Consider the following 27048-nt stretch of genomic DNA (forward strand, 5'->3'; position numbering starts at 1 on the left):
GGAGGAGAACAGGGCACAGCAAGCACTGCACTGCCTGACTGGAGGCTCTGAGCCCTGCCTTAGCGAAGCCCACCGTCCAGCTCTCAGACTGGCCCCAGACCTCATGGGCACCTCAGGTACCCCCAGTTTCCAGATGAATATAGCAAGAGGACCGTTTTGATCCATTATCCAAATCTTCCTAGACTTTACCTCTTACGGATGAAGAAACGGAGGCTGAAGGCATATTTTATCCAGGACATGCCATGGTCTGGTGGAACAGCGTCGGGTAACAGCCATCAGACCCTGAACCTAACGCTGCTTTGCTGGAGGGCTGTGGGCACATCCCTTCCCCGCACACCTTCACCCCTTGATCTGCAACCCAGCAGCAGGGCCATGGCGCTGGGGACGGGGCAGTGCCCGCTCGGCAGCTGTGGGAACCTGGCTTTGTCGGGCGCAGTCCTGCCTTGCTGGCTGCTCCTCGGCCCCTGGGACCTGCGAGGCTGGGCTAGGGAGAGGGAAGAGGCGCTCGCTCATCAAAACAAGCCACCTCTCAAATTTGTTTGGTTTTTTTTTCACAAATATTTAGTGAACAGTGCTGTTGTTTCATCCCGGTTTTCAAACAAACTCACCTCTTTAAGACACTGCTGATTCACAGAGACACAGGTAAAGCAGGGAATGGGGCAATCCTACATCTTTTCAATTCAATCTGTACCAAAACTCCTTTGAAAACCTCAACATCAACACTGAAGTCAAGTCATTTTCTTTCCACTCCGTCACATTTACTTGTAGCCTGAAAATAAAGGTGAAACCAAAAATCCTTCCCACGGACCAGCAAGTCCCTCCTGCACACTGCGTCGGGGCAGGGCAGCGTGGGGCTGGAGCCCCCCGCACCCCAGCGCTGCCCCTCGCAGCCGTGCTCCCTGCACGGGACGAGCCGCAACGGGTGCGATGTCGCCCTAAAAAGAACAAGTCACCGCGTTTTTGGGAAAGAGGACGTGTAACTTCCCACACCCCCACCCATCACCTTCGCTACTGCTAATACACGGCTGAGCTCTGCGCTTCGTGCAGGCATCGAGTCCCAGGCGAGACAGGCCTAGAATGGGGGGTGGTGACAGCCCCTTCCCAGCCTGCGCTCCAGTGCCAGCTGGAGACCACTGGGAAACGCAGACTGTACCCTGGGCGGGCCGCGCGTCCCCAAAGGTCCCGTGAATTTTCCTCTGGGCTCTGGGTTGTGGGTGCTTCTCCCCCTGTTCCCCTCATGGCATTCATACGCTCGCAGGAGGATGGAGGCTGAAACGAGCCAGTTCTGGATAAAGATGGGGCCAACTGGGTCACCAGGAGAGATCAGAAAGGTCCTGGCTGTGCACGAGTCCCAGGCAGGTACGGAGGGCAGGGCGGTGGCGATGTGCTCGACCACCCGCAGATCCCCCGGTGAACCCGGCAGACATCCATCCCTCCTCCTCTCAATCCGCTGTGGTTCTCCCTGGACACGGCAGCCTCCTTCCCTCTCTCTTCAGACAGGTCCAAAGACACCGGTGCCGGGCAGCCCGTACCCACTGGCTGCCGGGGCTGGCTGTTGCCGGTGAGTCAGCCGGCGCGGTGCGAGGCTGCCGGCACCGCCAGCCGGCTGAGCACGCCGCGCTCCCTCGCAGCGGGCGCAGGCGGCGGGCGCAGGCTCTGGGCAGCACCTCTGCAGCAGGTAAGGGCAAGAAGAAAGGCAGCGCCCGAGCAGCAACCTGGTCGGCGGCACCCGGCGGAGGCTGCTGCGGCCGCGGCCGCCCGCTCTGAGCAGGGCTTGCTCCAGTGAATGAATGAGGCAGCTGATGAATATTCAGAATTGGCAAAGCAGATCGCTTTCAGCTAAATTTGATCACAATACGGGATAAATTAAGCCACGGGATGAATGCATTTGAAATGAAGATTAAAAGAACGCACTGTACAAAGTCAGGAAAGTAGGTTTAGCCAAAATCTGACAATATACACAAACAGACGAAAATAAAGTTCCTTTCACTGAGCAAATAATGAGGTCGGGATCAGCCTCTCACCAAGTTCCTATGGAAACATCTCTTTTTTTCTTTTTAATTTAAAAATAAAAGGCGGGGGGAGAATGCCTGGGAAACGAACGATGCTCAAAAGGTCCAGGAATAGAGGGAGGTGCTCAACACGAGTAATATCTAGTGAGAAAAATGACCTCATGTCGGGGAGGCCCAGGGAGGGCAGGCAGGCGGGCAGGGGAGGCTGCCGAGGCCTCAGCCCCGCCACCCGCCCGGGGCGTTGCAGGGCCGGCACAGCACCAGCCCCAGCGCCGCGGGGTGCTGATGCCCGGCACGTCTCCAGCTTGCTGCGGGTCCTGGGGCAGGGACTGGGCTCTTTTGGCAGCTGGGAGAAGGGTGAGGAGGGGGAAGCATTTGGGTTTGCCACAGGAGCACAGAACTGGAGAGCCTGCAGGAGGCTGAGGTGAGGAGTGGAGGCTCGTGCCACGTCTGCTCCTGGTTTTGGAAAGATCCAGATTATTGCGGGCCCCTAAAGCAAAGCCAGGGCCAGCACAACTGCCTTGGCTTAGAGATCAGGGGAAGCAAAGGCACTGAGGAAAGACAGGGCTGTGGCCCTGCCCTGGGGAAACTGAGGTAGGGAGCAGGCAGGGGAACCTGCCCACAGGCTGCCGGAGAGCAGGCCGCGGCAGCCCAGCTGGGCCCCCAGCTCTCAGGCGCGGGCAGGGTTTCCACTGCCGGTCACTGGTGGTAAGCCTGGTGCGGCAGTCGCCTCCGAGGGTCCCGCAGCACCCTGTCCCGAGGGACCCGTCCCCTCTGTCCTCACTCTCCCCGTGTGTGTGCTGGGCAAGTGGGACAGGCAGGTGGCTCGCTGCCCCTGGGCACGCAGCATCGCCGTGGGGAAGGGCTCAGCCCCTCTGCCAGGCTGGGAACAGGAGGGGAAAAGGTCCCGCAGGCAGCAGCGCGCCGGGGAGGTTAAGGACCTCGTCGAGCTTGCTGTGGTCTGTACCCGGCCTTCCCTGCCACCGGTAGCGGGAGACCCCAGCCTCTCACTGGGGCCAGACTGGGCACAGCACCACGGGGCAGAGCCCGCTTGTCCAAGCCGCCCAGAGCTCGGATCCAGCCACCCACCGCCCAGGGACCCCCGCGGTTCGGAAACCCGCCGGACCACCATGCCTCCCCTGGCAGGTGGCCTCCTTCTCCTGCAGCCACACAGCTTGCGGGAGGAGAAAATTAAAGGGCTGTCTGTCAGGCTGACACGAACAAATCTATTAGCAGCCCCTGGCAGGTGAGAGGAAAGCATTAGCATATGGAAAACGGGGGAGGAAAGGCAGCGTGTCTGGGGCTGTTATGACTGAGCAGACAGGTGAAACTGGGGAGTTTATAAATAAATCCCCCGCGCACACCCCCAGCCGTGCTTCTGCAAAGTCTTTAACGGGCTCAGGAGCGCGGTGCTGGTCCCTGGGGCTGGGGACGGAGGTGGCTCCCGCGCGGGAGCAGGCGGACGGGGAGAGGAGTGCCAGCTTGCCGAGGCGCAGCCGGCGTCCGCCACCGCAGCACCAGCAGCAGAGGAGGCGATGCCGGCTGCGGAGGGGAACAGGAGCCCCATCCGCGGCACCGGGGCTCGGACTGGGACCAGCCATGGCAGAAGGACTGGGGGAATGGCTTTCCTCTCCCACCCCTTCTGTCCTCGGCTGGGGAGCTTGATGACGAGGGGCAACGCGATTCCCCCTCTGTCCTCCTCTTGCCTCCACCCAAGAGGGTGTTCATCGCAACGCCTCTGCCCCGTAACATGAAAAAGGCACCAGTGCTGGAGCCAGCGTGACCCACACCAGCAGTGACCCCAAGGGGGCGGGCAAAGGCCCCGCATTCAAGCCAGGATTTTGAGAAAGGGACTTAGGAAAGGAGATGGCCACTTGCACGCCAGCTGGAGCAGGGGCTGTGGGGTGCAGCCCCCCAGAAAGGCCTGCGGACGGGCAGGTGCTGCTCCAGCACGGGCAGGAGGGAATGCGCAGCCTCTCCTGCCAACCCGACCCCCACAGCAAGGGGTGCTGCCGGGGGGAGCGCGGCCCTCAGCCCCTCCTCGCCTCGCGTGGAGCATCCCTGCTTTCCCGCTCACCCGACGAACCAAATTACCAGCCTGCGACTCAGTCAGAGCTACCGTGCCCAGCGCCAGGCTGCCCCAGGGGACCTCCGCTGGCCTCCTGAGACAACGCTGCCCATCACATCAGCGCCAGCGAGCGAGGAACAGGTTTGCTGAAGGATCGCTGCAGGACGGGTCGTGCAAAGCAGACCGAGGTCTCAGTTAGGCAAGCGACAGTTTCCAGCAATGTCCAGTTTTAGCCCAAGAAGAAACAGTGATTTGAACTCCCAGGACTGCAGCCAGCTCGGGCAAGCAAGCTGCCTTGTTCTGCCCTAAGAAGCTGGGTTCAGCCCCTGAGCACAAGAGACAGCAGCAGGGTCTGGCAGGAGTGCAGGGCTGTATCACGCTCGCTGCGCTAGCATCCCATCCAGGCCCAGGAGCCTCAGCAAGCGTTGGCTGGTTTTACACAAAGCAGCAACCAAGATCACCAACAAACGCAAGCCCCGTTCCCCTCCCCAGCAACAACAGAGCTAAGCAGGCTGCCGACCACGCAGGGACCCACAGCTCAGCACACACGAGCGGGTGCCCTGAGCGCCTGGGCTGGCGTGCCCGGCTCGGGCGGCGAGGCTGGAAGCCCGCGCTGATTAGACGTGAAGCCTGCACACAAACATCCTGGAAGGGCTCCAGGACGGCTTCTCGCCCTCCACACATCCCCATCCCACCCCACGGCAAGACCACGTTGCTGCCTTTGCTGAAAACCACTGCTGCATCAGGAATAATTATTTAGCTATTTTTTTACTTAAAGCTCAGGTTGGGAAAACAAAATAATGGTGATTTTTGCCTTTTGGGGAGCTTTCCACAGGCAAGGAGAGAGACAGAGGTCAGAGGGAGTGAAAGGAAAGACCAGCTGCAAGAGACCCTCCTCCCTCCTTCCCAGGCTCTTCCCTGCTTCTCCAGCTTCGAGGCTCCTTCCTCAGGCCTTGGCGATGGCACCGTGCTCAGCAGATCGCACCCCTTGCTTCCCACGCCCTAAAGGAGAGCTTGTCTCCGCACCTGAAATGCTGAGTCGCTCCCCGAGTCCCCCTACGTGAGACCATTTCACAGCCCAGGATTTTGGCCCAGTGCCCCAAGCAGGGGAGCAGCCCAGCGAGGCGGGGGGCTCAAGCCGGTGTCAGGGCCGGAGATCGGCTGTGGGTACGGGACGGCGCAGGTCCCGAGGGTGCGGAGGTCAGACTGGAGCCATTGCCACCGGGCTGCCTTCCACAAGTGCTGCTGCCCTACAGCGTGGAACGACCTTCCCGTGGCATCCGAAGAGCTGGACTCCAGAGAAGTAATAATAAATTTGTGTAATCCCTCGCTGTTGCAGGGGAGCATGGCCCAGTGTCACCTCGTGGGCAGGAAAAACCGGGCGTCCTGCTCCCCCTCCTCACTTCTTGAGATGAGGAGTCGTGGATCACCTGCGGGGCTGCAGTGACAGATGGGTGCTGAGTTGTCTGCTTTTGCAATTAGTGACAGTCATTAAAATAAGTGCTGCATTAATTATTGCTGGGTTGCGGCTCAACCTCCAGGTCTGTCGCTTGGCAAAACTGACAGGTGAGTTGGCTCCCACGCTGGGGAACTGCCCAAAGCCCTCGCATTCAGTGGGGAGGGTGCAGGCACCGCGGGCACCGTCCCCAGCCGTGCTCGCTCCTCCCTGCTGGGGTCTGCCAGTGCGAGCGCAAAGCAGCCCCTGGAGGAGGACGAAAAGCAGACCCCCTGCCTGGGGGTACTGGCCACTCGGGCCATTTGCCACAGGCCACCAGGGGCCAGACCGCTTTTCTTCTCCAGGTGCCTCTATCCAACCCTGCCACGTCCTGGGAGAGAGCCCAGTACATCACAGCTCTGATAGGAAACAAGGCCAAAAAGCATGGTGCAAATGGGGAGGGAATGAACCCCACGGACCTACCAGGGGCTCAGGACCAGCACACCCGTGGCAAATGCCAAGCCAGCACGCCCTCACAAAATTAGGGAGGCCTTGGAGAGCAGGAGGTGGCAGTGAATGGAGCAGCTGCAGAGCCACCTTCATCCCGGCTGCCAGGGCCAAGGCGGTCCTGGACACAGCCCGTGCCAGGTTTCCCTACCTGTGTCCACGCCGTGCCGGTCCGCCCTCCTCCCAGGCTGTCGGCTGTCGTTCAGCCCATCCAGCTCCCCCATGACTGTACTGGGTTTAGTTCACAGCGTTGCCACTTGTGCCACGATGGTCCTGCTGCCCTACAGCATCGCATCGCCGACTGTGGGCATCCGCTTGCTGGATGTAAACCCTTCCTACCCAAGGAGTAATGAGAACGTTCCTGTGTTCGGGTGTTTTGCACGAGCCTAACGGCTTTGAAGAATGGCAGCTTTTGGCTCTTCCTCCAAGAAAGAGGGGCTGGCAGTGCCAGTGGGAGCTGTGAAACCAAAGTGGAGTTTGGCCAAATCCCGCAGCCTCTCAGCTCTTGGCCTCTCACCGAAGCAAGCCTTACAGACCATGGCTGGCCTGCGCAACAAAAACTCTGTGCTGCTGCAAGTTTCGGTCTTTCCAGCTTCACTGAATTGACGGTTACTGACAGACTGATGCAGAGGGACCAGTTTCTTCGATGCTGCCCATAGTGACCGAATTGCAGCAGGCTGCAGCCAGCGTCTGCCATGGCTCGTTCCTACTTCCAACTGTTGCTGTGAGCAGCAGTGGGACCGGGACATCAAGGCTCCTTCAAACTCTTCATTCGTCCCCTACCCTCACAGGTACAGGAATAAAAGGGTCACCTTGGGTTCGAGTTTCTAAGATCTTCTGCAGCAAGCAGCTACTTCCTATAATCGCTGCTCCCAAATCCAATACAGGCTTAAAAAACAAGCGTGGTTTTGACAGAGTCATTGGAGGTCCGCTACAGGTCACCTCCCACCCTGGAATCATGCTGGTGTGGTTTCGACGCACTCCTTCCCGATGGCCTAGCCTGGCACAGATTTCTTCTTGCGTCTTTCTCAAGATGTAGATGTTTAAAAGGCTCTGCCCAGCCTTACTAAAAGCCACATGAAATTTTCATGTTGCCAGTCTGCTGGGACAAGTTTAATGATGTTTAATAAAGGCTGATGGTGCCTGAACTTCACAGCGGAGCTCTTTCGCAGACTCCCTGGTGGAGGGAGCGGGGAAGAGTTCCTCTCCACTGGGTCTTCTTCACTTGACTTGTCAGCACAAAGAACGAGCTATTGCGAGCCACGTGGCGTTTGTGCTTATGAGACAGCAGAGAAAACATCAAGCAGTTGTGGATATGTTGTGTCAATGACTCAGCACGGTCAAAACATACTTTCTAGGTATTAAAACCAAGTACCACTGGGTTTTATTCTGAACCGAGATAGTCTGGGTCAGAGAGTTCAGCCAGCAAAATGCTCTTGCTAGCACTCGGAGAAGACACCCGGAGGTGGCCGGTCCAGGCAGACGGGGGTGAGGCCGGTACAACCGGACGGGACACAGACCCAGCGTGATCTCGCAGCAGCCCCTGTCAGCGCATGCCCGAGACCCAGCCGTTGCACCCCCGCTGCAGGTTTGCTCAGCCCCCTCGGGACGGCCTGCGCAGAGCTCCCAGCCCAGGGGCGGCAGGACCCCGCGCTGAACCTTGCCCGCAGTTCTGTGCTGCAGGGCCACCCAGCCCAGCCTGGAGCCAAACGCAGCAACCAGCTGCTTGAGGCTCTCAGAGGGGCTCCAGCCTGTAAGAGAGCCAGTTCACATCAGCGCCGTGCCAAGCACCAGCCTGTCCATATCTAGGGCCCCATAAGCACCCCAAGGTTGTTCCTAGCACATCCACGATGCTTTTGGAGATGACCCCAAACCCGGTCTGAAGGGCTGGACTGCTCTTTTGACTAATGCATGGAAGACTCCCAGTTTGATAGGGTCTAAGGAGACAAACCTTTCTGGGCACCACGAGTTTGAGATCTGAGAGCCACCAGCCTGAGATCTGAGAGCGAAATGGGATCGCAGACCTTGCACGTTCACGAGGTTGGAAGCCACCGGCGTAACAAATACCCCCAGGGCTCTGGTGTGACACCCAGCTTGTTATTTCCAAATTCAGATGGATCAAGCCAGGCAGCAGGAGGGTAGGAAAGGGTCAAGGCAATCATTTCCCTTCCACAGCTGGAATCGCAGCCCAAGCTGGGGGGCAAACCCAGGACCACGGCTTCGCTTGTCAGTACCCATCAGGATGCAAATGAACAGGACTCAGCTCTGTGCACTAAGGGAGCGAACAGACGAGCAGTTAATCATGGGCAGATTTTCTAGCGGGCTTACCTCCTTAGAGGAAAGGTGGAAGGATGCCTGTCACACCTCAGTATAATAGAGTAATAGCGAATAAACAAAATATCCTAATGGAGTTACAAATCTTGAATCCAGAGCTCTTGGCTTTGAAAGATGTAAATAGGAAATGCCTCTGGGCTGCAGGACCAAAAGGCATCCTTCATAAATGCTCAAGGACCAAGAGGACCTTGAGAAACGCTCAAGGCAAAGAACCAGCTGGGCACCTCTTTGTCAAGGGCAGGCACCCCTAGGACTTTCCCGTGACCCCCCAGCCAGACCCTTCGCCAAGGGTGTATCTCCCAGTCTCAGCCAGAGACAGCCGCAGGAGGGCCCCGCTGGAGAACGACCAGCCTTCCAGGTGCGTCGCCTGGTGCCACAGGGACGTACACGCTGGCTGGGTGCAGCCAGTGCTTTTGCTACAGCAAATCTGACTCGCACGTGGAGGAAGGCGCCGGCAGGCGCTGCCATCGGCACCCCCGGGCTGCTCCCCCAGCAGCGGCAGGGCTGGAGCCCCCCTCCCTTCCCCTCGAGCTCTGCGATGTGTGGGCGCTGCACGAGGGTCTGCTGCGCTGGCAACTCTGTCTTTCAGCTATCAGGTCAGAAATACTCTCAGCCCAGACAGCAAACCATCGCTTGCTGTGCCGCCGTGACATGTGTAGCTCCTGGACTCCAGGGGTCCCAGTCCGCCCCGCGGCAGCACCAGCACGCCTCCAGCACGGCACCCACAGGCGTGACTGTGGGCCCGCGGGGCTCTTGCGGTCCTTTGGATCCTCTCCTGGGGCAGGAGCTGGCGGCATCAATCCGAGCCTTGCACTTCCACTCAGAGATTTGAAAGGAGGCCTTCAGACACTATTCGAGACCACTGCAAGCTACAGGTCCACCCTGTCCTACATTCAGAGGCGCAGCACCATCTGGTTATTTTGGGTTGACCACCTGCCTCCTCTCTTCAGTAACAGCAGCTCTTTGCCAAGAGATGGCGATGGAAGGGCTGCAGGTAGAAGGCACCCAGCCAACACCTCGGTGGAGAAGTGTGCTCGGTGCCCAGGCCAGTGCTGCCCTTGGCCTCCCGTCCCTCCACCTCTGGCTCAGCCCCACCTGCACGCTGCGGCACCCCCAAGAAGAGGCTGGTCCCCAGGCCTGGGGCAGCAGCTTGTCCTCTCCTGGGGGCACCAGGAACTCCGGCCAGCGAGCTCGATGCTGGCAGCACGCAGCAGCACAAAGAAACAGAACAGTCAGCAGCAGCTTGGACAGCCCTGGGCACTGCACAGACACGGTGCTGGCCAGGACATCAGGATTGTCTTTCTCCATTAACTAAAAGCACTATGGGAGTGCTGGCATCCACCTGGAAAGCCAGCAGGGACAGGCACAAGGAAACTTCTCATCAGGAAGGGCTGCTGCTGCTCAGCATTTGCTTCTGGGAGGCTTTGCCTGAGACCCCTGTTTCCCCTTGAGATAACAAGCCTGTTTATATGCAATATCTCTATGCTCGGAAGGAGGGCAGAGGACTTTCAGGCTTGGACTGCGCCCAAGGAAGTTCATTTGCACGCTTCACCTTGGCTCGGTCGGGCTGGAGCGGTGACAGCCTGGACCGCAGAGGGCTTAGGCGCTCAGAGGACAACGTCTAGCAGCAATGAAAGGAGCAGAAAGGGGCAATAAAACGGACTCAGGCCATCCTGACCTGGATGACCTCTTCCGGACAGCACCCTTGGGTCCCACTCTGGCACCTTGCAAGGACACTGGAGCACGCCCACCTGACGCTGGTCTGCAAGGCATCAGCTCTACAAACACTCACTGGGCTGCTCCCACCACCTCACATCGCAGAGGCATAAAGCTGCCGGTAGCACTGGAAGCGCCAGGAGGAGCAAGCACGCCCGGTGGCGAGCAAGAGGAACACAAACTTCCACCCGCAGTGGCTGACGCTGGGCCAGGAGCGACTGCAAACCCACCCACCCGAGTCCCATTGCTCTGGAGACACCCAGGCAGGACAGGGCATCTCTCCTGCAAGGTGGGCAGCAGGACTTGGGCAGGGCATGAAGGGCCAGCGGCAGTACAGCCGACGGAGAGGGCGTAGGAGACACAAGTCGTGAAGAAGCCAGCTCCGGAGCAGGGGTGGCACAGCTGGATGCCAGCTCCAGCCCCCTGGCCACCAGCCCAGTGCCGCCCTGCCCAGGCACTCAGGTGGCATCGGAGCAGAGCCCCAGCTTCCACCTTGCCGCTGCCCAGCCCACTGAGGCGCACACGTGCCATCGCTGGCGCTGCGTCCCCGCGGGCAGCCCTCAGCACCTGCAGGCAGTGCCTCTGCAGAGCTGCTGTCACCAAGCGCCACGGCACAGCCGCACGGGGCTGCGATTGCCGCGTGGGGAGGGAAGGGTGACCTTGTCCTATATTTTAAAGGCCACTTTTCATCTACAAAAAGCAGCCAAATGAGGGCAGCAGCAGGGAGGAGGAGAGATGAGCAATGCAATGCGGCCGTGAGGCAGAGGGGCAATGCCTCCCCGCGCAGCAGCGCTCAGCTGTGGCACAGCGAGTGGTTAGAAAGGGGGTCCCCTGCTGACCCCATCTCTGCTCCCCTCCTGCCCTGCTCCGTGACAGCGAGGGACGTGTGGGGAACGGGAGCTGCGGGCTGCAGGGAGAAGGGCAGCGGGGCCGTGCCCAAAGAGGCAGAGCAGGGGTGTTTGAGCGCAGACCCACGGCTCCGAGTCAGGGTCCCTGAGCCGCTTCAGCCATGGATGGGTGCAGCACCCCAGCACACCCTGCCAGACCGCCAGCAGCCACTGCCCCCGGTCCTGTGCCAGTCTGCCAGCCCTGCACCGTGGCAGTGACACCCGGGGAGTTTCAGACACCACCAGAAATGTGCACCAGGCCCCCAGCACGTCCCATACACGTCCTGCATGTGGCACTCCTCATTTTCTCAGTTAAAGGTAGGAATTCTCTGCAAGATGACCCAGTTGGACCATCACCATCCAAATGTGTCCCCCACCCTGGTTCAAAAGATCAGGAGATAAATGGAGAAACCCAAGTGCATGGTCAGCTTTGCCAGGGAAACACAAACCTGACTGCAACTCACAGCCACCTCCCCGCTCACTTCCCAAGGGTCGTCCAGAGACGTCTCCTGTCCCCGAGCCCCAGGGAAGCGGCTGGGCTTTGGCCGTGGCTGTCAGGGCCTGGGGAGGAGGAGTCCGTCTGTCCCACTGCTGGCGCAGAGCTGGGGAAGCAGAGCTCCTCCAAGCACATGGTGGGGCTCAGCCTTGCCCTGCAGCTGGGAGATTTCACTCCAGCCTCTGGAAAGCACTTCAAAGATATTCTTACAGATTTTGCTGCTTCACAGCTTTAATGGTAGCTCATCGCTTCGTTGGCAGGAGCCCAGAGCTTCCCTCCTCACTAGCGGCCGAGCATTAGCAGAAGAAAGGAAGGCTGCATTATGGGTTGATGCTCTCCATTCAGTCTCCCATTTTCTGGGAGGAAAGGTTGCTCAAGTGCAGCCATTAAAGGCGGCGGCAGTTCCTGCATTCCAACCCCAAACTGGAAGGCTTACTCAGGTTTAAACAATTCAAGAGTTTCTAGCAAAAAAGGCAAAGGTGTCTGCAGAGAGGAAAGGAGGGGAAAGGCAGAGCAGGGGCGCTGAGGGGACGCGACTGCTTCACCTGGAATCCCTCTGACGGAGGCCAAATGTCGCTCCGGGCACAGGGACCTGCTAACGCCCAGCCTCAGGCGCGGCAGAGCCCTCTCCGTGCCTTCCTGCCAGCTTACGTGCAGGTATGTAAATATGTTGGAAGAGGCATCTGAGCATCCGTCTGGGCCGGCCTCCTGCCTTCTCAGTGTGAGGGCAGGCTGGAAAGATGCTGGTGCAGCACCCTTGCCTCAATCCCTCCCTCCCATCCATCTCCTTCCACACTGCCAACCTCTCCTAAACTGTGATGGTGCCACAGCTTAAGACGTCTTCTCCCAGGCTGCTGGGAGCCCACGTCACTGGGGACGAGGGAGCCAGAACTGGGGGAATGTGTCCAAAACACCGGGGTGCTGCTCAACAGGCAGAGGCAGGGAGGTCAGCTCAGGAGGCTGTGGCTATCCAGTGGACCAGGCTCCCTAGAGATGCTCTCAGAGAAGTTCTCAGATGTTTTTGCCTCCAGAAGTGGTCACAACTTGAAGCGATTTCCAAAAGGGTATTGTCCCCTTGGTGGCACAGCCGCCGGCTCGGGGGTCAGACCTGGGCTCCCCTTCCTTGGGAGCAGCTCCTTTGGGCTGGACTCAGGGCAGCAACCCACGAAGGTCTGAACGGAGCTGAAGGTGGGAATGGAGGTTCATTACAGGAGACATCAACCTACTCCTCCTGCCACACCATTGACTCGTACACCGTATTGTGCCAGCTGGCATAATCTGAACGGTGACTATAAAGTTATATACAGCTGCTAAACAGCAGCAGAGCAGAAAAGAGGCATCAGGATAAGCTGGGCCCAAGATGGAGGGGGGAAAAAAAAAAAAAAAAGAAATGTAGTCACAAAGCCACTTCTGTGAAAATCTACCCTGTGTCTGGAAGGAAAGGTAGGGCGAGGAGTCCTGAGGCTGCGCTGAGCTTCCAAGGCACAGGACGAGCTCCTGTGTGGCCCCGGAGAGCAGCAAGGAGCTGCTAAAGCTGCCTTTCGTCCCTCGCCCGGCGCCGAGGGAGGAGCTGGGGACCCCAGCGAGCGCGAGACGGAAGCAGGAAGAAATCCCCGCTGCTGCCGGTGGAGAAATGAGACCTCCACCCAGCTGCAGGAGCAGTTTTGTTGCTGATTGTTTTTACAAGGGGTTAGGCTAGGTTGATCATTAATATTAACGTCTTGGTAAATTATACATATTATGCATTTGCATGAAGCATCCCCCAGTGATGCTTCCTGCACTGTCCGCCAGCCTCCCCTGAGCACCAGCAGCCTGCGCGCAGAATCGGCGGCTGCACGTCGGAATGTTTTATTCTATTAAGAAAATAAAACTCAAAGCAAAACTGAGAGCAGCCTGGCACGGGGAGCCGACCCCTCCCTGCCGACAGAGAGCCGACTTCAGACAGGAGGGGCAAACCAACACCGCCGCCTTCCTGCGCGTGCGACAGAGCGGCCAAAGGCAGGATCCCTCTGCCAGGGGAGGGAAAGGGAAAGGGCCACCTCCTGCCCACCCATCCTCTCCCCAGGATGGAGAGATCCCTAGCCCTAAGCTAGAGGCAACAACCCTATCGCAGCCTAGATCTACCCTTCCCTATCTCCTTCCCACATCTCTCTCTCTAGTTCTTTTCTCATGCGATGCTCAGCTCCTTGGATTCTGCTCCTGTCTCTTGTTACTGCTTGTATGAGCCCAAATTGTATCATCATAACATTATCAAGCCACGCACCTGATTTCCTGGTACACTGTGTCCTCATCAGGAGGCAGCTCCGTGCAGCTCAGCGCTTCGTTCGGTACAAGGCAGACAAATTGTGTTGCAACAAGCAAAGCAAAACTCACTCTTATCTGTCAACTGCCACGTGCTTTCCAACACCCTGCACAGCACCACGCACGCGTGCGGACGGGCGTCTGGACTGGCCACTTCGAGCCTTCGCTCTCAAGCCACAAACGCAGATTTACTGCGGTCAGCAGCTCCAGGTGAGCTGCTGGGGCTGCTCCTCCGCTGCGTGTCCCACGTGCTACCGCAGAGTGTCCCACGTGCTACCGCTGCGTGTCCCACGCGCCACCGCAGAGCGTCCCACGCGCCACCGCAGAGCCTCATCCCAGGCTACCAGGGCTGTGCTGCCGAGCTGGCCGAGCAGCGGGGAGCAGCGCAGGGAACTCGGCTCCTTCCCCTTCCCACCACGGCGGTGACGGCGTCCCTGAGGGGCACCTGCGAGGGGCCAGAGCCAGGACACGCTACTTGGAGAGCAAAACACCGCAGGGCCACCCCACTGGCCCCCTGACCACACGGGGCCACCCTGCCCCACATCAGGGGAGCTCCCTCCTTGCTTGACCTGCCAGGACGGAGGCACAGACAGCCAGGACTTCACGGTTGAGGAGGAGCAGCCTCTCACGGGCCGCGTCAGCGCTGAGCGGGGAGGGACGGCGCCGAGAGCCACAGCTTGTCCTCCAGCACTCACCCCAAGTCAGTGCCCAGTGCCGCACTGGGAGCACAAGCCCTTCAGCCACGAGTCAGCCTCCAGCCTCCGCGCCATGTCTGCAGATGCTTCACGCAGGTGTCTATGGTGAAGGACATCAAGAGATGATTAAGAAGCAGACAATGCAAAGAGGGAAGACAAGACATTGTGTGGGACTGAGGCATCTAGCAGAACCTGCTTAGTCCATAGCAGACAAGCCACCTTTGAGAAACAGCCCTCCTGTTCCACCAGCCGCCATGAGCACACCTAGCAGGGACAAGGACGCCTCACTGTCACCTGCAAAGCCCCCAGACTCCTCTCCACCAGGGCTCGCGGCATGGGGACGAGACAGATGTTACACTCTCCCCAGCCAGCCACATCTGGGGCATTTCCTCAGCCGGAGGTTGCAGATATTTGCCCAATTCTCTTTCAAATACCTTTTCGTAGTTCTGGTCTTTACAACACCCTGTGAGAAACCGCTTCACAAGCAAATCAGGTGCGGGGTGGAAGGATGCTTTCAAGGTCATCAGCACTTCCCAGCAGCTCTCTGGAGGCTGCCCAGGTCCCACCTCTCGCCACACCTCTGGTTTCTCAGGGACGGTGTTCCGCGGTGGCTGCTGTGCCCGAGACACAGGCACACCCCCACCATCCCCAAACATCACCCCATCACCACCCCCAGCCCCGCCACTGCAGAGCGGGTGCATGGACGCTGACCCCCCTTGGGTCCCCTGGGATCACAAGGATGTGCGGGCTGAGCGGGAGACAGACAGACGGACAGCACAGAGCGAGGGGGAAGCGCTGGCAGGGCCACGTGGGTTGGATGGGCAGGTGCGGTCACGAGAGCTCCTGGAGGGCCGCTGCCACCCCGAGCTGAAATCCCCCAAGCACCGAGGTCCCCTGGAGGCCCCACGGAGGACAGCTGTGGGCCTGCCCCACGTGGAAAGGCCAGCGGAGCACCCCCAGCCACGGGCTCAGCCCTGCCCACGGCCACTGGAAAGGAAGGGATGAGTCAGTGCACGAAGGCCACTCACGCACGGTGTGGGTGGAGCAGAGCAGCAATTTCTTCCCCGGGAGATTATATTCTTTGCAGAAGTCCTTTTTCTTTGTTTCTTCTTATGGAGCACAGCAATTAGCTGCTCCTCAGCTCCTCTGCACCTGGGGCTGCTACCCGTGGGAAGGGGACACTCGCCGTTCCCCCCGCCGCGCCGGGCGGGCAGGCATGGACGGCAGCACGACACGCAGCCAGGGCTGGGAGCTCCTGCTGGGACCGATGTGCCACTGAGGGGCCAGGGCTCGACCACCCAGCCTCCCCCCTCGGCCACAAGCTGCTCCCATCCGCACCCCCGATGCCACCGCTGTCCTGAGTGGACATGGGTGCTCTCACCATGCCTGTGCCGCGTATCTCGGCACTACCAACCACCGCACCACGGTGGCAGACAGCCGGGTACCAGCGTTGCCCCAATAGCCAGATGCAGCCTTGGCTGGGGCGCATGGTGGCGGGGAAGCAGGAGAAGCCACGATGTCTCGGGTCTCCTCCCGGTTCTGTCGCACTCTCGCTGTGCGAGCTGAGATCACGCCACCCAGCTTCCCCAGGTAAAATGCAAGCAGAGCTCTTTGCCAGCTACAGACAAACAGTACTCCCCGCGCTCGGGCCACTTCAAAACCCTTCCCAGGGACAGCTGCGACCTCCATCCACCTACCAGCGCCCACCGCCGCTGGTGCCAGCTCACCGGATCTACCTGTGGCCCGCCAAGGGGAGCAGCCCTCACCGGGCTCTGCAGGACCTCGCTCCTACCCCGGCAGCGGTGGCCACCATCTCCTTCACGCTCTGCCAGGCCTCGGCGTGCTGGATGCTGCCTGGCCTGGCGCCAGGGTGCAGGGACAGATAGGCAGATGAGCACGTCGTGAAGGCGCTTGCTGAAAGGTGCTGTTCACAAGCTGCGCTGGCCTTCGGGAAGGGGACCAGGCTGAGGACAGCACCCAACTCAGGCTGTGCCTTACGCCGCAATAGAACACCAGCATCACGACACGAGAGTGCAGCTCTCCTCCAGCGAGCACCTTCAGGCCCTGTCTCTGCTGCGAGAGAACAGCAAATCTGACAGATGTTGCCCAGGCGGGATCGGAGGAAAGCAGAACTGTTCCAGGAAAGGTGACCTCAAGGAAAAGCTCCTCCTGTTGTCCTCCACACTAACTCTCCTTGCTTGGAAGGACACGGGGAGAAGGATTATCTCCTGAAGCCTTCATAGCACACGTCAGCGGCATGGGGAACTGACGGGCAGAGCGCTGCCCGGGGGCCTCTGCTACCCAGCAAGAGGGTGATTCACCCGAGAGAAGGGCGCAGGGAAGCATCGATGCCCCCCGTATGCTAACGGGAGGTGCTCACCCCACGGAAGACTGCACGCCTCGGCCCCAGCACAGCCACCAGGCTGCAGGACAGATGGGCTGTTCTTGCTTTTGCATCCATCTCCTCTGCAGTGGATACAGAGCTCAGGAGGATACTGAGGCGCCCGGTGCTGCGCCTCGGGCAGGTCGCTCCTGGCACACGGGTTACTCTCCAGCCAGGCAGCTCAGGGCACATCAAGCTGCAGGGGCTGGAAGAGGGATGTCCCTGCAGCTCTGCCCTAGCTCTGGGCAGGGCTGCACACCCAGCAGCACAGGCACCCCTCATCCTGCTGTCCTTCAGGGGCAAACCCTGCTCCTCCAAGTCATCTTCCCACCAGCACACTTCCAACCCATGCAAGTAGTGACTGCCAGATGCTGGCCAGGTCACGCTGTAGAACTGGGACCTGCCATGGGCCCCCACGCATCTCTGTCCCCACCGTGAGCTGCAGAGACCTTTCCCTGGGTCTGGTCCCCCTGAGGTCCCCCCAGGGAAGTCCTGCTGCCGGGGATGGTGCCCCTCGGAGGGGTCTGCTGCCGTCTGCCTGCACTTCTCCGCAGCCAGCGGGCGGGCAGCTGCCTGCACAGCCACGCACGGGCCAAGGAGCACTCGCAGCCCTGGGGCTGAGCGCTTTGCTGCGTGGACCCCTGGCCCAGCCCAGCACAGGGAGGAAGAGCTGTGGGGCAGGGCAGAGGTCTTCCTCCATCCCATCTCCCCAACCCTCCAGCTCTCTCAGATCTTGCTGTCCTTCCTCATCATACCAGACACAACCTGGCTCGCTTCCCCCAAATCACACGGTTGGCTATCCACCCTACCTGCAGCACCCCTCACCTTATTCAAATGTCTCCCCAAACTGTGTTCCTGGTGTCTTCCTGCCAAATCCAGCAAGCATTCACATTTCCATCTCCTAAAACCCACTACTGACTCGTCTCCTGATGGCACAGGCCGCCATCCACGCAGGGGAAGGTCTTCGGAGCAAACCACTGCTCTCCTCCCTAAACCTGCAGATCCCACAGAGATCCCACCGTGCAGGCAGCCAGGGGTCGAGGGCAGGTGCCTCAGGCACTCATCCACCTGCTCATCCCCATTCCCTTTGGGAAGCAACCAGGTCGGGCAGGCAGGAGAGGCATGCCGAGCTCTCCTCCACTATATCTTCCCATTGATTCACAGTACAATCGGCAGAGGCTGGGATATACTTCTCAGGCAGCGGCTGAGCCAGAGATCCTGCTCCTCAGCTCTTCCCTCACCTCCACTAACTGCAGAACAAGCGTAGATGCCGCTGGTTTAATTCCACGGACACAAGCCTTTGGCACGGGCACCGCGGTCAGGGCTGTACGGGTCCTGTTCCAGCAGCCGCATTGGATGCAGCAACCCTCTGCTCGCACGAGGGCCACAACGCCAAACCAACCCATTTCACTGCCTTGCAACAGCGCTTCGCTTACCGAGACATCCTCAGGACACCCCAGGCCTCAGTCTCGCTTGCTCCTTACTCCACGGAGCACTTTACACCTGCCTCGCACCGTGCCCGCTCCACTCCGGCTGCGCGACGCACGCGCTGGCAGCTCGGTTCCGCACGCACCCACGACTTTGCGTACACAAGCTAAGCCAGCTCCGAGGGTCCCTACCTGGTGGCACCGGTAAAGCCAGCCAAAAGATGCTTTTACTGAGGGGTGACCTGAGAGGAACATGGCAAAAATATTGGCTTACTGCTGGCACAAGACAAAACCTGCCATTTCCCTTCGGTACTGAAGCATGGGAAGGCTGATGGAGTTAAGTCGCATGGGAATTGGACTAGGACCCCTGACAAGACAAGAGAAGTCGTCTGGTCTTTTGAAGCAGCGATAAATGTCTTGTCAGTGAAGAAGCAAAGGACGAGGGAGAAGAAACTGTAAATCAAAGGTAACATTTTCTTTGGGAATTTAAAAGAATCTTTGCAGGGAACAGTGGATAATAAGGAAGGTGGAAAATCTTCTTGCTAATGCAGGAGAGCTCTTGACCTGCCTGCCTCTGCTGAGGAATGAAGTGAATGAGAGCCCCAGAAGGAACATTAGATCACGCTGGTTATTGGTCTTGTTAAGAAAATAAGTCCATTAAATGAACACACTTGGGCAGCGTGAACTTCCAGCAGCGATGCACACGCACAGCCCTCCCCGGTGAACTCTTGCTAACGAAACGGGGCCGTTGGAGGCCCCGAGCGACCCCGCGCCACGGCTGGGGGACGTCTTCAATGGGTCCCTGCTGGGTTGCACATGGAAGGGCTCTCAGAAGCCGGTAGAGCTCACAGCAACGATCAGCAGACTCTCAAGTGATGCTTTTTAAATCCTGAAGAGGCTGTTTGAAAACCAAAACAAAAATACCACCAGACAAGAGGCCGTGCTTAGCACAAATGGAAGAATTGAGCCCACGGGGCCACCCCGCACTTCTCCTGCCTGAATCGCCTCCTCTCCCCTGCTGCTGCGGGGTCTGCCAGCTCGCCCCCGCGCCGCCACCTCCGGCCCGGCCGCCAGGAATTCACTTCAGCAAGAGTTGTGAATCTCACAGATGCGGTCAGGCGTGCGGGGCGCGAAGAGGCGGTCCCGCGGCAGGAGCCGGGCCCTGCCCTGCGGCGCTGCCCTGCTCCGGGCCCGCTGACCGCAGGTCTCCCTGGAGAGCCCCATCCCCATCGGCAGCGCGGCCGACGCGGCCCGGCTCAGGGTCCCCTCAGCGCACGCAGGTTCGGGTCACCCACCCTTTAACCTGCTTGAGCAGCTCCCAGCAGCGTGAAGGGCACAAGAACTTCCACAGAGAAGGAACAAGCAGCGTGGAGTGAATACTTACTAATGTAGCTACATAAAATCCTCCAGCAAACCTTATTAAAAGAACAATTTGCCTCCTGGTTACTGGGAACTCTGCTTGGAGGGAACAACCGTCCCCGAAATGCAGGCTATTGCAGAAGTACGTGGTGCAAAGCCTCTTTGGTTGCTCCGTGGAGCAGGCGGTAGTGGGTGCTGGAGCAGCCAGCCCCTTTCCAGACCAAGGTGTGGCTGCAGGGCCTCGGCATCGCCTTCCCAGCCGGGATGGCCAGTACGGACGCGGGGTATGTCAGCAGCGCTCGGTGGCGAGGCAGCACTCCCAGGGACAACTGCCTGCTACAAGCAATTCCTTGGACTGGCTGGAGGAAGGCTGTCTCCAGCTAGCTGCGTTAGGCAGGCGGGAATATTCACTGCTGCCGAGGGCTTAAAACATACGGATGGATCAGGAAAATAAAGTTCTTCATGTAGTAGGCATGCAGAAATGACAACATCCAATGCCAAACCTGTGAAGATGGAGCCACCCAGAGGTCCTTCTCCTTCACTGAAAACCCCTTCGCTGCGAAGGAGCAGCTTTCTTGAGCCAAACAAATTTTAACGGTGAAGTTTGTTGTAAAACCGATGCCGAAGGCTGCGCTCCTGCCAGCGGCGCTCTCCTGACGGGAACTGTCCCAGAAAAGGCAGAGCAAGCGGCCGCTCCCTCCCAGAACACAAGTAAAGATATTTTGGGGGGGAAGCTGTCAAACTCCCATCATTAGCAGGACCGTTCCCGGGACATGAACTCACGAGCTTCTTACCAGTTCAGTAAAGGTGCGAGCAGCTTTCACAGCAAGGGAGGAGTCCCACAGGCAACGGCACCACCGCTCACCTTCCAGCCGCAGAATTACCTCGGGGTACCCGGCACAGGCGCCTGAAAAACAATTAACAGGAACTCCCACTGTTTAAACAAAGATAGCTTCATTTAAAAAGAAAGAAACCCACAGGATGAAACAGCTCAGATCCTCAAGGAAACCCATGTCCCTTGGGATCCCCTCCCAACAGACATGCCCGCCTCTTCGCTTCTCAAGCGCGGAAGAACCCCAAGTTCTGCCCAGCCAAAAGGACCAGCTCTGGTTTCGTGCCACATCTGATACCTCCAAGGACAAACCCGTGCCCACTTCAGCGCTGAGCGGGAACGTCTGTTCCAGTAACACCCTCGCCGCCCCTCGTTTCCAAACCTCAGCAGCCTCCTGGGACGCCGCAGCTGCCCCGGGGCTCAGCCTGCCTGGACGCTGCCTCCTCTTCCTCGCGCCTCCCGCTGCTCCCCAGCCGAGGGCCAAAGCAGGGATTTTGGAATATAAAACAACGACCATTTCCTTTATATTTTTTTTTTTCCTTTAGAAATACCTTTAAACTTGAAACTTGCCATCTGTATTAGGGTTTAAATTTACTGTAATGTATAAAAATCACAGTACCGACCTTTATGCTGCCCTCTCACCCTAATGGATTCAGGCACAGTGGTCAGGGCTGGGGAGGAGAAGCAACTTTTGCTTTTAAAAATCAACAAATAAATCAAATGCGGTTAAACACGCCTGTGCTGAAACCTGCAGCCCAGGATAAAACTAACTCCCCTTCTGGCGAGTCCTGGGCACGCCCCAGGCAAACACTGGCCCCCAGCCTCCAGCCCAGCCCGGGGGCTCTGAGCAGCGCCAGCGGCCAGCGCAGCCAGAGCCGCTCTCCCCTCTGCTCCCTGCCCACCGCCTCCCCTCGCTGCTCAGTGCCTGCGTTTTTCACCACTCCTCCCTCACAAATACCAGCTGATTTCCTGAACCATTTAATGGCTATGGGGGGGGGGAGAGACGTAATTTTTACAGGCAAAGAGACAGTAAGTAAATTGCAAAGGGACGCTGCAGGCGCACTCCCAGTTGCTGGCACCTTTCTCTTACCAGGTCGGCCTCGCGTGGCATCCGTAAGGTAGCGACTGAGCGGCAAACTCCCTCGCAGAGGGGGAAAACACTCAAGTGTTACGGCTTCAGGGGTCTGAAGTCTGGGAAAACTCTCTGCACCTCAGCTAAGCATCCCATTTGATCCCAGCGCCTGCCAGCCAGGCCGCTGGCAGCCCTGGCGATGGCTGCAGGAGACGAGAAGTTAACCCTCTCGTCGTTCCCTTCTCCCTCTCACCTCTTGCCTGCCCAACGCTGAGACCCGGCAGGGGCTGCCGCGGCTCGCAGCCACGCCACGCCGAGCAGGAGCACAGCCTTTTTGTTCCAGACCCGCGGAGCCCCTCACGCCGAGGCGGGCGAGCGCCGCTGGAGCGCGAGCGCAGCTCTGCTGGGAGCGGGGAAGGCGCGGACCTGGCACCTCGCTGGCCAGGCTGCAGCCGCGCGCCCCGCTTCTGCTGCGCCCCGACAGCGGCTACTTGCTCCCGAGAACACCAAGCCCTGCCAGCAAGCTGAAACGCACCCGCCGAGGCGGGCAGCGAGCCGGAGCAGCACCTCCAAAGCAGCGGCTCTGACAGGCTGTGTATATGGATTTTTCCTCCTATTGATTAACCCATTTGGAGTTTGTTTATTTGTAGTAAGGCTGCCTTGCAGCATATTTATGTTCTTTTAATGAGGCCCCTGCAGCGTTGATGCCTCCTGTGCATTAATTACAGGCTCCGGCACAGCCCATGCTTTACGGAGCATCCTCCCACCCATGCTGCAGCTCCGCTCTGCGGTTTGTACAGCGCTCGCCGCTGTGGGACAGGCTCCTGCGCCGCCAAATCCCAGCCCTGCTCTGCCAGCCGCCCGCAGCCCCGCTGCCCGCAGCGGGACGGGAGCCGCACGTTCTCGGAGGGGGAGGAGAAATAGCTATGAGATAGCTGACCGCATCGGGAAGGAACGACCATTCACTGCACGTCCCTTTTATAGTAACGGGGCTGCAGAGTAAGCCGCGGTCATAGCTTCCTTGGACAACGAACAGCAATATCGGGGAAGATGATTTCCTTTTCCAGCGAGAGGGATCAAGATGTTCCCTTTCATCTTCTGCCATGTTCCAGGAGCCCGGTGCCAGCCGCTCCATCTGCGGCGGCTGGCATAGCCTACGCCCAGCTGCCAGAGCGGAGCAGAAACAACCGTTGCGCCAAACAACACGGGGGTACGTCTCGGAGACCCTGAACCATCTCTCGCTCCTGGTAGTTGCTAGAGGCACAAATGGCAAGGGGATATCTAGTGTTTGTTATTTCTGGATGAGAAAAGTAAGGGTACAATACTAACAAACACCAGAAAAGCCTCATAAAAATAGCAAAAGACTTGAACTGAAACAGGATGCACAGAAAGGCTAGGGTTACCCCACGAAAACATCAAGCAAACAACCAAAAATTCAACTTACCGTTAAGCAGTAAAAGTGAAAGCACCAAGGAAGAGTGCCTGGTTCAAATAACAATTAACCCTGAGCTCACTTCAGGTTGAAAACCACAGCACTAACAAGCTCCACAGAGCCCCTGATGGCTTCCTACAGCGTCCCCACCCCCCCATCATCCTTCCGTTGCATTTAGAGGACCGGAGCTGTGGGACAAGAACACCTCTACGGGGCCGGGCAGCATCTAACGCTGCACGAGCCTGGTGCTGCCCAGGGCCTGCAGGCGTTGCTGTCACGGGAGGTAAAGCGTCGGGACACCGCTGCCACGCAAAACCAATCGGAGCTGCAGAACCACGCGGTGGATGTTCACCAGTGACACGATGGAGTCATCGGCAGCAAGCCACCTGAAAAGAGACAGACGTGGTCTGCCTGCTTTTTTGGCAGCTGGGGAGGTGGTGGAAACGGCAAAGGAAGCCGCGTGAACCCGCAGAGCACGATGTGCCGTTTCTCTTCCCAATAAAAAAAGGATGGGCTACAGCCCTGGGACGGGCAGGCAGCTTTCCGCGGCCTCGGGCGGCACGCTCCGCAGCTTGGCGGTCGCAGGCTGGATGACACGAGAAGTGACTCTCTTCAGTGTGGTGCAGGACAGCGTGGAGGCCCCACACAGGATAAATATCACCGAGTCTCAGAACCCTGGTTCGGCCAATGCTGCTGAGCCTATGGGGAAAGCAGAAACTGGAATAGCAGCGCTCGGGGCTGAATACGCTCACGGTGGGCTTTGCAGGGTAAATGCAGTGGGCAGGGCATCGTCGGGGGCGTCCCGCGGTCAGCTCATGCCGCTGCTGATCCACAAGCGATCAGCCTCACCGAGGGCTAAGCAGGGCCCGTGCTCCAACGCAGTTTGCAGTGAAAGCAGACGCCACAGGACAGGAACGATGCCCGTTTGCCTCACTTGCACGACTCTGGCAGCGGGACAACGCTCCGCACAAGCGGGAGGCCGTGTACCTCATGCTTCAGTGCCACTTCACAACGCACCGAAAGCTGCTTGTCCTGACCCCAATTCATTGCTGAACCAGTGTTGCAAACACATCAGATATTTCACTTCAGTAGCTTGCAGTAATGCGTATTTATACACACACACACACACACTCTATCTCTCTCTCTTTTGCTTTCAGACCATTATATGCATCTTAGCTGGAAGAAGGGGCAGTGTTATTGTAGCCATAGCTGGGCTAGGGCAGGGAAATATTCCTTCTATTACATGTTACCACTTTCCTCTTATACCCTCCTGCTGGCTTCAACAGGAATAACAGCACTCTTTTCCCTCCCAAATTCATAACCCCCCTTGCAAACATCCAACACATAGTTGCTTCACATCTGCCAGCTTCCCTTTTCCCTCAAAGCGTGCAGTTGAGTCATTAATGGAGCTGAATTTAGCTGAAAGGTTGTCGCTTCTGTTTCACATCTAACAAAGGGACTGCGTCCCCAAAGGCCTCTCTCTTCCCCACCTATTTTGTGGGTCTAACAAGAGATACCACCTCTCCCTACTACAACCTTGCAAAAAGAAAAAAAAGCACAATGGAAGGACAGTTATATTCTCTTTTCTCAGTTGCTAGAAGTGTATTTCATCATGGGAACCTGACTATTGCACACTTTGAAGCCAGTTTTCAGTTCCTGTTTTTGAGATTTAACGAAGATGCACCCAAATTAGCGCATCCATCGAACGAGTGGGAGGATGGCCCGGCCAGCCTGGGCTGCAGCCACGCAGCACGGCTCCTCGCTCCCTCGCAGACAGGCAGGTCCCCAGGCTCCGTGCTGCCTTCGCTACTTACTGCTTACGTCCGTGACTGGTGTTCTGCTCCAAAGCAGCAGAACCACTCATCCGCTTGGTGCAAAGAGCCGACAAACCAAAAAGGCCTCTTTCATCAAAGCTGAGACCATCCATTACAAATGCTTTGTCCGGCTGGCAACTGCAAAGACAGCACTGCCCGGGGATACAAGCAAAGAGGACGGGAGGAGAGCACAGCCTACTGCACAGAAGGTCTCAAGGGTGTTAAGGACAAGAAAGCATGGAAAGAAAGATTTAAGAGCAAAGCACTTGCCAAATGGGAGTAAGCTGCCCTAAGGGCCTGCGGTCAATACGGAACGCATTTAAAATGGACAAACCACGACAGCAGAGTGACGGAGCGCGGAGCCCTCGAGGAAAGGGAGGAAGCAGCACCGAGCCGCAGAGGAGGGCTTCTGACAGCCGATTCCTGCGGTAAGTTCCCGATTATCTGGCAGCACCTCATCACATACCTCCTTCCCAGAACAGGCTGCGCTGTGTGCCGTGCCATCCACCGTTTTACTATGAGTTGTGCTTGGATGCCACAGATACCATCGCGATGTTGCTTCTGGGGACACCGGACATCCCGTTGAGAAAGAGAGGGCAGTGTCACTGTACCACGAGCTTTGGCTAAATAACTAAAAATTCGTACAGGTGTTTTCTGTAGGCAAGGCTCTCTTGAGATTTATTTTGAACTATAAAGGACTAACAAAACCAGTGTTAGCTTGTCAGACGTGCATACAGACAAATTCCCGAAGGAGTCTAACAGCTGAGATAGTAACAAGCGAGCGGGAGGCCTAAGTCCCTGTGCAGCTCGGAACAAGCACCACAAGTTTTCTTACAGCCTACCTGTGGGAAATGGGGAGCAAGAAGAGGCTGTCACCAGTGAAAATATGCAAGATTTCCAATTATAACAAAACAGAGGATCCAGTTCACGTGGAAGCCCGACCTTTTATCTCACGCTGGCTCTCTTCTTCAAGCCCTGGGCGACTACTGTCCAGTAACTCTATTTCTTGTTATCAAACTGTTAACTTTCTTTTACATCAGGCTAAACAGAGCGTCAGCAGTAAATACAAAAGGCTTTAAGGGAATGGGAGGAGTAAGATACCTCAGTATTAGGGCTATGAAATGGGAGGAATTTTGCTGTGGCTTTGAGTCTGCCTCCACAACAGATCACTGCAATAAATCACAGTAAGCAGCATAAGCACCCAGCACAGTTTTGCAACAGTCGTGGTTACATCCCGGGGATGCACGCCTCGGAGGAGCAGAAATTCAGTTCACAGCCTTGGTCCAGGCTGTCAAAAGCCACAATGACCAGTCACGTGGGCTTACGCTCCTCGCTCAGGAGGCATCGAATCGGAGCAAAGGCTTCACGTGTAAACCACCGACGCTCTCCAAACAGGGCGTCACCTGCAGCCCAGGGGGACGGAAGGGACCGGGAATCTGGAGGTCAGCTGAATACGGAATGAGGAGGTGCTGCAGAAGAGCTAGGGAAAAAAAACGAGGTGTCCGAAGTAGCCATGTGACAATACTCAAACTCCTCCAATAATTCTGGTCTCCTCACAAAGTTAGGAATCCTCCTGGGTTTTCCACACCTGCCTCCACAGAAGAAGGAGGAGTCAGCTTCAGCAACAGACCTTAGGAAGCTGGCATGGTTGGAGAAGATGTGGAGAAAGAGTTATTTTAAGAAGCTGTTTCCAAGCGAGCGTTTTGCTTAGTCCACCTGCACGCCCTCAGGAAGCTCCACCACCACAGGAGCGCAGTCATCAGGCTCTGCCTCAAAGTCCCATTTAAATTTCTTCGTTAGGTGAGCCTTGAATTTTTCAGCCTTTTTCCTTAGGGTCCCATCAACAGCAGCACTGCACGTGTAGGAAAAAAACACCTAAAAGAACAGAGCAGAGGTCAGTAAGCACCCGGCTGTGCATTTCTTTCCTACAAAGACGCCATCAACAGGGTGCACCAGGAAAAGCTGCAGGTTAGGCCACCGGTACGGGATCTACCACCCTGGAAAGCACTCCAGCTTTGGGGGTACCTGAACAAAGCCTACACGTCTCCTCTCGTCCCGCAGCCAGGACAGACACCCTGCCTTCACTCCACTGGGTCCTCAGCGTCAGAAATATTTGCACTAAGGTAATAACTTCGCTTCAAGCGGGAGGATATATGTAATTAAATACGTACTATGGAATCCTGAAATATGCTTAAGTGTGAGCAAAGAAAAATGTCTGAGCAGAAGGAAACCAAACCCAAACCCCCAAAGCCAAGAGGACTACCACGTTTCATTTGCC

General features: G+C 57.8%; 1 protein-coding gene across 4 annotated transcripts in view; it reads right to left on the bottom strand.

Annotated features, from left to right (window-relative positions):
• Nucleotides 1-27048, bottom strand: part of AAR2 (AAR2 splicing factor) — a 287818-nt gene that overhangs the window by 255185 nt on the left and 5585 nt on the right. Inside the window, exons 3-5 of one of the 4 annotated variants that reach the window (XR_014229682.1) lie at nt 25613-26645; nt 25237-25393; nt 18928-20527 (exon numbers count right to left, since the gene is read on the bottom strand). Coding sequence is in view for 2 of the 4 variants with exons in the window: in XM_082326170.1 (XP_082182296.1) it covers nt 26478-26645 (168 nt within the window). In the remaining 2 variants the exon portion in view is untranslated. Of the gene's footprint in view, nt 1-18927; nt 20528-25236; nt 25394-25416; nt 26646-27048 lie in introns of those variants that run through there. The other 3 variants (XR_014229681.1, XM_082326170.1, XM_082326172.1) reach the window with 3 other exon arrangements.

Source organism: Platalea leucorodia, assembly GCF_965183815.1.
Source record: "Platalea leucorodia genome assembly, chromosome: 13".
Taxonomy (NCBI): Eukaryota; Metazoa; Chordata; class Aves; order Pelecaniformes; family Threskiornithidae; genus Platalea; species Platalea leucorodia.